The 10,800-nt window shown below is 33.1% G+C and overlaps 1 protein-coding gene across 1 annotated transcript; it reads right to left on the bottom strand.

The window, feature by feature from the left end:
- Window positions 1-2,078: 2,078 nt before the first annotated feature.
- LOC106073204 (39S ribosomal protein L49, mitochondrial-like) lies at window positions 2,079-8,894 on the bottom strand. The gene is made up of 4 exons (XM_056022352.1): window positions 8,757-8,894; window positions 5,429-5,636; window positions 3,513-3,661; window positions 2,079-2,340 (listed from the first exon to the last, which is right to left on the bottom strand). The coding sequence occupies exons 1-4, from the start codon at window positions 8,859-8,861 to the stop codon at window positions 2,191-2,193; spliced, it is 612 nt and encodes a 203-aa protein (XP_055878327.1). The 5' UTR covers window positions 8,862-8,894; the 3' UTR covers window positions 2,079-2,190.
- Between the last annotated feature and the right edge of the window lie 1,906 nt (window positions 8,895-10,800).

Here is a 10,800-nt window from a genome sequence, read left to right as displayed (position 1 = left end):
ACAAAGGTGAGCTAAGCGTACTTCATGTTTTAAAATTTTAAATGGATTGTCTTCCCTTCCGACAATCTCATTGGGGGAAATTCGCTTGGGGGAAAAGAAAAACGAATTATACAAAGAGCACTTTGACCTGCAATGTTATAAATTATAAATAAATTGAAATTCTATTTAAAGCCTAAGTGGAAACTCCGATTCAGGTTCATTGTAATGCATTGCACCACAAGTGTGTGTGGGTGTGGGGGAATTATTACACTTGCAATATAGAAACAATATTTAAGGTGTCCATAATTGTAATAAATTTGTAATAATTAATGCCGTCCATTATTATAATAATGAGGTTATTATATTGCTATGATTCAATCAGGCTCTCTGCGAACACCTGACAACATGACACAACTATCTATGAACACGACAACTCTGGTCCAAAAAGTCAATACTGTACAATTGGCAACACAAAACTTGTAACTGTACAATTAGTTCAGTGTAGATAAGCGGTACTGCTGTGCTGAGCTTATACAAGAATCTAATGAACCAGAGTGGACTGTCTTGTTTTACTATCTTGAGTCTGACCTCTCTATCTTTATCTAGGATCCCCGAAGGCCTTCTCGAAAACATTTGAAATGCCACAGACTTCTAGCCAGTTCTTTCTAGATGATCACATGACCATATTGTGAGAGATTTGCACATAAAGTGTTCACACAAGTATTTTCACGAAGTCGCCACCCCTGATCCTTCAACACATTTGACCGTTTGCAGTATGCTGGCCCAGTTAACACACATCGCTACCGCTACCTGCATCATCAATAGGGTTATAAAAATATTTAATAATGTTTAGTATTATAATAATAAGGCTATAATAATTAATGGAGTTCTTTGTTCTACTAACAATTTTAAAAAAAAAATGTTTTAAAAAGCTGTAATACTCTTGTCTCATTGAACCTTTTTTACAAAGCTTTTATCAACTCACTCTGTCTATATAGTAACCCTAACCCTAATTTTTTTCTCCCATTTCCCATTCTTGGATAAGTTGAAACTTTGCACAATTTTTCATTGTACTTGACAAGACAAGAATCAATCAAAAACATTAACCAATTAGGTTAGGAATTCTTTTGATTTCAAAATAAGGGGAATAACTGCTATTAAATAAGAGATGAGGGCTACATATAATGGGGATGTAATCCTCTTACTACATTTTGATCTCCCACTTCCCAGTCTTGGATCAAGTTAACATTTTGCATAATTATTCGTAGTCAATGACAGTATACCACTCTATCAAAAATTTAACGAATTAATTAATTTTGTTAAATATCACAGAAAGGGAGCTAAACCTTGCCATTTTAAGATAAATGGCAGTGTTATGAACAAATAACAATTTCGTGAACACATTCTTACGGACGAGTTACAAGCACATGTAAACATAAGAACAACAACCGATACAGCATATAATTTTCATAACAGACAGTAATTAGCATTTCTTTCCCTTAGATAAGCTTTGTTTTTAAAAAGTAATGTTTCTTCCTTTGCATGTTTTTTTTTTTTTTTAAATTAAACATCATGCTCTTGAACTCAAAAAGATTTCTTTAACACATCCTATTCACTGTAAATACACATATTATGAAGTTGTCAAAGGTGCATTTCAAGTTAATAATGACAAGAGTTACTCTGTGAGAGGAGATAATACAGTTGCAATGACATGGAGACTAAAGTTCTTAAAGGGAAGTCCTCATAATTTGGCGCCTCACATCAGTGGATGCCAGCTGGGAAGAGAGTGCAGAAGTTGCCAGTGACAGATCCCTATGAAGACAGCTTGCTCCCAAATGATGTAAAGATAAAAGACAACAATGTCTCTCCTCTACGCCACACAAGTTCTAGTCTCATACTTCCTCCACTTGTTTCCCTTGTACTGAAACGTTAGGCTGTACTAAGCTAGAACCTAAGATTATAAACAGCTGTTTCCAACAGATTTACAACTTTTTTTTAGCAGAACAACGGTGAAAAAAACTTTAGACAGAATAAAGATTTTAAAATGATGAATACAACCGACGACCACTTTAAAAAAAAACACACAAAAAAACGAACAGTTCAAAGAGTCAGGTACAATGTTATATTTCCTTCTTCTCAAGCAATTAAAAAAACACATAAATTAGAGATGTACAATTTGATTACATAACATATTAGTTGACATCTACTTCATCACATGCCACGCCCAAACAAAAAACTAGCTACTTCATCTGCGTACATGCCACGAACTCTTATGAATCTTCCAACTTCATGAACTTGAGTTTTAATCTTCGGAAGTCCAGTCTTTTGTTGCAAATGTAATCTTAAATCAGCTTCAAGTGCCTGTTGATAAAATAGAAATCAATTTAGGACATAACAATTAGATTAGATATTTGTAATATAAAAGAGAATAAAAATAAAAAGCATTTTGTCCTTTCAGATGATTCAAATACATGGTAAGCAGAGATTGAGTTGTTTGAGCAGGAAAAATGGGCATGAAATTGATCAATCCTGGCTTTTAGATCTATCTGGCCATTTCTTTTTGGTGTCAACAGTAAAGAAAGAGATGATGTTGTGTTTTAGCCATTAATTACAAGAATTTGACAATAATATACTTTTGAAGTCTCAGACTTATAATAAAAATTTTAAGAGTTTTGTTATCAAACCAAAATATAAAAACTTGAAAATATAGTACATTAATAACATTAATAATAACAATGTATATTAGTCTGTAATTTACACATCAATTATATCCTTTGAAAAATAAAACTCAACCATGACATCAGAGCTCACTGATGGCAATTAAAAAAACCATGAAAGTTTTATAGGCCTACTATGTGGCAGACTTGTTTATTTGGTTGGTCTTCCCCAATCTAGATCTTAATGTACTTTATTTAATCAGATATTTTAAAATATTGTAAAAAGTGATTAAAGGTATACAGCTAAGCATTAATACAACAGATATCACTTGTTACAAGATCTATTCCCTACTCCCTAGGCTAAGTTATCTTGTATGCTTCAAGTAGGTCACATTGTCAATTGATCAGTTTCCCCACATTAAAAAGTTAAAGGTAAAGTTACCCCTTTCAGACCTTGCATTCTATTGGTGCAGATGATGTAAAGCTCAATTGTTTTTATGGTCTATGGTTAACGAGTGAGACATGTAGCCAGCACAATGACCAACCGCCAGTACTTCCCCAAACGTATGTCAAGTACCCATTAGAGTTTGGTGGACTCATGGGCATCCTGAAAATCCTTAAGTTCAAAATCCCATTGTTCAATAGTATTCAGTATTGAAACCCCTCAGTTTAAAATAAGGTGCTATACTACTCTGCCACCATACCCCCCTTTTTTTCCTCTAAAAATATACATCAACTATCAAATTTCTAAGAAAATCACTTGTCATTTTTTTTTTTATTTGTGTCCACTGTCCATGCAAGAATTTGCAAGCTGATAAGTGAAATCATAAAAAAAAAAAAGTTTGTAAGTCACACATATTTTCTATCAGTACATACCCATATATCTCCTTCTATTTTTTTTATATGAACATAATGCTGCACTGTTTTTATATGTTCAATTCGTTTGTGTGTTGTTCCAGGATAAACAGGAAGCATGTGATTTTTTGTTCGACGAACTAAGTATTTTTGCTTTGACCTCAATTCCACTGCGAAATAAAAATAAAATGGTAAACAAAATGAATAGTTTACAATACAGAAATTCTAAGGGATATTAGTAAAATTTCACCGAATGTTTCACATTGCAACAAGTTCATTTGCATTTAAGTAGCAGTTTTTGTTTATGCAACAAGACTGGCTTTGTATAGAAATTATCTGTGTGGAGAATGTAGCCCTTGTTTAGTAATAGTAGTTGACTTTTTTCAAGTAGAGCCTTGATTACTCCTTCTTCTTGGTGAATGTCAAAATGTTTGCCTGCATTAGGTTAGACTTCTAGGTGCATGACATAATCATGAGTAACACAATTGTAATTTCATTTTAGTTCCTAAATCTGCACAGCCTTTGTTTAACATTTATTGTGTATTATATATACTTATTGATTTTTCTTTCCTATCAATGATTCATGATGGAGATGAATCTTGAAGGTGTACGATAATTTTTTAGAGTTGTTTTGCTCATCAAGAACAGTTCTGACTTTTGTGACAAGATCAAAACTATCTTCACCTCTTCCTATTTTCTTTGTAATATTGTTTATGTGCAACATTCTGTGGATCAGACAGAAGACTGTGGAGCTATAGAAATGAATACATTGATATGGAGTAGTAGCCCAGTAGTCAGCTAAACCTGTTTTTTTCTTTCAGTTTGCAAATACTGAGTAAGTCACCTTCACCTATGCCTTAGTTTGTTAAACTGTTGGGCACCACACATGATCCTTCTCCATTCCTCCCTGTCTTTTGGCTTGGATAGAATTTCATTCAATGATAGGCCCATCCATTCTTTTACATTGTCTTCCCATTGCTTTCTCTGTCTGCCTCCTTTTCTTCTTCCTAGTACTGTTCCCTGAAGGAAGATCTCTGAGAGCACTGAGGACCTTGTGATGTAGCCATAGAGCTTAAGTTTTGACAGAGGTTAGCAGGTCACTGACTATTGCTGTGTTACTCCTGTGTCTTATTTCTTTATTTGTGATGTGGTCTTTGTAATTGATATCTAGGATCTTTCTGTAGTTGGCCATGAATGGTACCTACTATGCGGATGATCAGTTATCCATGCCTTGGTACTTGGAGATTCAAGAAATTGCTGAGCATTTGAGTTCATTTCTCTTAGAATGCTTTCTATTAAAGAAGGAGTTCAAATTAACTGAAGACAATGTAATGATAAATTACAATCAAAAGCACTGAAGAACTTGCAGAAAATGTTGCATCAATTTGATACAATTTTTGTCTGAAATGATTTTATCTCCATCCAAAACTATCACTGTATCATTAGTTCCTGATCTAGGCTTACAAGCGTTTTGAATACTGCTGAGGTTTAAATCTGAATGTTGACATGGTCTAGATCTACTTATAAATCTCTTTGCCTGAACTATCATCACTGAAATGGGAATACCAAAATCCTCTTCAATATCACTTTCAAAGTTATCCCTATTTGAAAAAACATTGAATATCGCTTTGTGATCAGACATTTTTTAAAATATGAATTTCATACTGATTTAAATAACGCTTACAGTGAAAACCATTGATAAAAACTGTCTTTTCTTAACAAAGAGAAGTTATTCAAGTATTTCCTGTAGAAAAAAAGGTTTTGAAAACCAGGATTACTATGAACCAAACATTGGCAGATTTTATTGGACAATATTGCTGCACTGTTCGGTTTAGTCTCTATAATAGTTTGAGGGTTGATAAAATAGTATTATAGTTTAATGATGTGCTCATAATACAATAATAAGTATAAATTGCATTATTCCTGCTACTGCTTACAGTTTGGTGGAAACCAGCCAGATGGTGTTGGATAAGATGGGTGGTTTGGAACTCCTGGAACAGTTTCTATTGGAAGAAGTGGTAGCACATGTTTGAACTCATCATAGGAGATCTCAAAGTCAACTGGATACTCAGACTTGTCTTCAATTTTATCTGTGGACTGGGGCGGTGCTGTTGTCAGCAATCTTTTTGAACCTTCAAGTACTGACTGAAAAAAAAAAAAACAACTTAAATAAACAAAACTAGACAAAAAAAATAAAATAAAATTGGAGATTATAAGCCAAAAATCTGTGGAAAAAAAAACATTTTTTGTCTCTTACAAACATTTGTATAGAGATAAAAACCTGAACTTGATCCTAAGACTTACAAGAGTAGCTTTATGTTAAGAGTTGTGGTACAAAATGATTTGAATATATAGAATTAAAAGTCTTGCTGTTAACTAAATCACCTTGAGTGCTGTTTTTTTAAATAAAATTCAACATAATACACACACACTTGCCCTATTTCAACACTTTGTACACTATATCTTCTATGCATTTGTGGCACTATTCTGTCAAACTCGGGTTGTGAAGCTTAAGAAATTGAAAGCAATGAAAGCTAATCTATTTGAAACAAGATCCAGAAAGAAGAAGAAGTCAAGTCAAGGTAGAAAAGACAAAACTTAATAAGATGTAAAGGATTCAATCGGAGGCACAGTGGCTGAGTATTAAAGCACTTGACCTACGAACCAGAGGTTCTGGGTTCGAATCCTGATGAGGAATGGTATTTTTACTTTTGGGATCTTTAGGGCGCCTCTGAGTCCACCCAGCTCTAATGGGTACCTGACATTAGTTAGGGAAAAATAAAGGCGGTTGGTCGTTGTGCTGGTCACATAACCATAGAAACAGATGACATTTTTTTAAAGGTTTGCAAGCTCACCATCCATTGCTACGGCGATTATTTTTCATATAGGGATTTGTTGTTTTATGAAATACTTCTTCAAAACATTAAATATTAATGTGCCTTAAGTATCATAGTAAAAGTTTTCACAAAGAGCAGTTCTTCATGGATTTCTTGAGCCCTAATAATTTGAATAAAAAAATACATCATTACCAGACAAGGTTGACTCAGCCAACTGTATAGGGATAGTTGTTGTTTGCAGAAATATGTCATTTGCAAAGACTTACATAAGAAGAAAGAAATATTTGACTATATTCCAACAGAGCTCAAGAATTTAGTGAACTTTTCTACAAATCCATTGCCCTAACAACCAATGGGTCAGAGTTTGCATGGATGCTTCTCAGAAAGCCACCACAATTGGAGGAGCTGGAATACTCTTTGAACTGCCCAATGGAGATAAAATAATTTAAAAATTAAGCTCATTGTAACTAATGAGCTCTATGACAACCACAGAGAAGAAATAGGAGCAACCATGCTTGCGAATCAGCCAAGTTCGTCAAACAGTTAAATTTTTTTCTTGACCAATATAAAAATAGTCCATCAAAGCTTGACAAACTCTGATTCCTCCTAAATAAAACAACTCATGATGCCTGGACTGACGTTCGGTGGTCACCTTGCCTGCTCGCATCTCCTGACGGGAGATTTGGGCTAGGATGTAATTATCTACATAATCTGAAGGAACATCCAAAAGATTTTGTACAAAACAAATTGTGTGACCTTGTAAAGTTCAACAATAGCAAGAACTTTGTTCTCCAATGTTTAAATAGAAGGAAATAGAAGGCTAACACACTTGCCAAATGTGAGAAAACAAATACACACTTGAACATCGCACTCTATCAGGAAGAAATGAAGAAACTTATAGTGAATTGTAAAAATGAGAAATGGACAAGCTCTCATTCGATATATAAGAAAGATGACACCTATTATAAACTATCCCGATAGGACCACCTTTAATTTTTCACATCAGAACCGTACACATAATAATGAAAGAACATATGTTCCGGAAGCTCAAAATTGGGACCATTGAAATTTGTCCTTTTGGAGTGTCACCAGAGAATGCCGACCATGTCTTCAAAATTGCATTCTTCATAAAGAGGCCCAAAACAGTCACAGGCCACAAAACCCAAACATGAAATTCTTTTAATGATATAAGTTTGTGTAAAAGTTTTTACAATTTCTTCAACAGCTGGTAAAATCAATAATTTGCCTATCATGTGAGGTTTTCAGTATTTATAATATAATCATTTTCTTATGCCAGGTCAAAGAGAGATTTTGTGGGTGTATTCTGAACTTTATCTTTGAGTGTTTGAAAGTTTTACAAACTTTTATCTTTTTATTAGGGTGGCATCATTGCAAATGATCCTCCAACTTAATTGGTTTCATAGCATCATTAAAAAAATGGCACATTAACACTTGCTTGTTTGACAACGAAGTAATGAAATTCAATTTCAAATACTTAACGCTGTACAGTCTACATTTACTTTTATAAAAGTTATAATATAACTAGACAAAACTACACTATTTAAATGTAGAGTTATTAAATTAGATATAAAACAAATTTTCATTCAATCAGCAGGATAAAAATTTTAAGTATTTTCTAAGGTACAAATCATAAATGTTTGTGTACGGTATGAAAAAATTCCATTTGTCAAAATTAAAGTCAGGACATGCTGAATTGAGATTCTTTAAATCATAGACCCCCGTGCACATCTCATAGACCCCCAATTCCCTTTTTAACTTTCGTAGACCCCTTGAAAGTCTTCGTAGACCCCTGGGGATCTATATAGACCACTTTGGGAATCACTGAGAATCTAGAATTCTAGATCATATCTATTAGATTAGATCTGACTATACATGCCATCATCATGATGATCATGCATAGTCCCAGTTCCCAGTCTACTACTATAGATCTATTATATATATATATATATTACAGCTAAGGCATAACCATAATAATAATACCATATCAAAATCAACCATAATTGCGGCATAATTAAATTATATTTTATTATAAATATATTTATATATATACTAAGACTAAGAATATAAAGTCTAGCAGTCTAGCCAGAGTCTTATTACTCTTATTAGTAAGCTTAAACACTTCTTTAGTAAAGAGTCTTAAACATAGGCTAGTAATGTAGTAACTATACTATTAGTGTAACTTAGACCCTAGGCCCTAGACTCAGTCTAGACTCTACTTCTTCTTTCACCTAGATCTAGAGTAGTTCATCTAGAATCTAGATTCTACTTCTAGATCTAAGTCTAAGTCATTCATTCTAAGTCTAAGTGACGGTTACTAAGTCCTAAGTCTATTATCTATTCATTTGAAAACTAAGTAATGGAGTGGAAATCCAATTACTAGATCTATGGCTAAATCAAAAATACTTACCCATAATTTCGAAACATGGCTTTTATCAATTGCAGCTGACACTGGCTTTAATATCCGTTTACACTGTGAGCAAGCTCTAAAAAGGGCAACAGTGTATGCGGCCATTTTGTTAATTTGACCCAAGTTTGTGTTTCTTTAAAAGAAGATTCAAGAAAAATGTATACATCTAGGTTGGTGCTGTTACTTGTACATTTAAAACCCAACGCAACTAGTAACTTGTGTAGATCTTATCTTATAAAAATACATAGGTTACTTCAAAAAAGATGATGATTACGTCCGACGCAATCTAGTCATTAATCAATTACTTAAATGCATGCTTAAATGCTGCCAAGTCATTGGTTTTCCTAGCTGACTCAGTCTCTCAGGCAACCCATTCCATGCTTTCAAAGCACTAAAAAAATAACAAGGAATTTGCCTTTATCATTGTGTCTTAGCCTTTCTGAGTTTTGTATTTGAAGATCATGGTTTGCTATTTTATGTATAATTGCTACTTTAATTTAGTTAAGAGTGGCTGCCTCGTCAAGTCACATACATGCGTTTTATAAAAGCAGTGAAAAGTAGTGAAACAGGCTTTACAAACTGTTTCTTTTTGTTCTATCAACCTAAATTATTTAATTGAACTAATAGCTAGTAGGACAAATTACAAAAAAATTATTTACATATGACATTTTAAATTCAGTTATAAAATTTTGTATATGCTAAATATTATTTCAAGTATTAAAAAATGTATCAAACAAACAAGAAAAACATAAAAAATACTTTAAAAAAAAAAATTAAGTGTATCAATTAGTTTGGAGCATTCATGTAATTAGATTTGTAATAGATCTAGACCAATGATTAAGAAATATTTTACCAATTGTTTTTGTTTAGCACTATTTCATGTGTTTAGCTTCCTCAATATGCTATCATCCTATCACTTACCTGGACCAGTTGGGAAATGGTGTGTGTGGGGTGGGGGGTGGCTGGGTGAATTTTGCTGTTATTGTTTTTTAAAAGCATTTACAAAAAAAAGGTGTAATGGCCTGAATTTGAACTCATGGCTCATGCCTCCTCAAGCTGACATACTAGCCACTCAGGTAATGAGGTGCTTATGGCTATAGAAGATGGTATAGTTATGTATTGTTTGTTTCTAACTTACTTTAAATCGGCTACCTATAAAGGGGACTAAATCACTTGTTTGAGATAACACAACAAAATAATTAAAATTCAATAGTTAAAAAACGAAATGGTTAATTTTATTTATTGATTCTTGTGTTTTCAAGTAAAAGAAATAATTGTGAAAAATTTCAGTTTGATCCAAGTCTGGGTATCAGAAAAATAATGTGCACAAAATTTTTACCAGACAGTCAGACAAAGTGAGTTGATAAAAGCTTTGTTAAAAAGGAAAAGCATTGAAAAGTTATAAATTGTAAATGAATACTATTCTAGCTATATTTTTGTAATGAAAATTAAACCAATAAAAGAAGCTAACTTGTTTAATAAAACTGCCAGGCTAAAATATTTAAACCTCATATAAACCCCAAAAAAGTTTTAAAAAATTAAGTTGGGGATGGATACCATCTGTACTCTTATAGTGTCATGAATTTTCCAAAATTTATTACTTTTAGATTTGTTTTGTTTTGAAGGTTTGAAGTTGCAAAAACCTCTACCTGTACCTAAAATATTTTTCTCTGTACAGATTTCTAAATCTATGCAAGGATTTAGTTCTTTCCAATGCTATTGCACACTGGTAATAATGAAGTTAATACCAAGTCACATAGGTATGACTGACTGAAGACTCCTTGAGTTGCCAGGAAGGGCTAACACCAGCTACCAAGCAGCCTTTGAGTTTCCATATTGCTCAGGTGATAAAGATGGTCTGAATGCTGGCGCAGGTCTTCAAAAGGCAGATGAATTTTGGAGCATTATATTTTTTCACTATTATTTCACAAGTTATATGATAATAATGTCTTCTTCTATAAGACTCCCTGGCATACAACAGTGCTATCTGCATCAGATGTTAAAAAAATGTAGGTCACATCTTGTCTGCATGGTCACACTAAAT

The sequence above is a fragment of the Biomphalaria glabrata genome, chromosome 3, assembly GCF_947242115.1.
Source record: "Biomphalaria glabrata chromosome 3, xgBioGlab47.1, whole genome shotgun sequence".
Taxonomy (NCBI): domain Eukaryota; kingdom Metazoa; phylum Mollusca; class Gastropoda; family Planorbidae; genus Biomphalaria; species Biomphalaria glabrata.
Note: the sequence above shows the minus strand (reverse complement) of the source record. Positions and strands in the feature narration are given on the sequence as shown.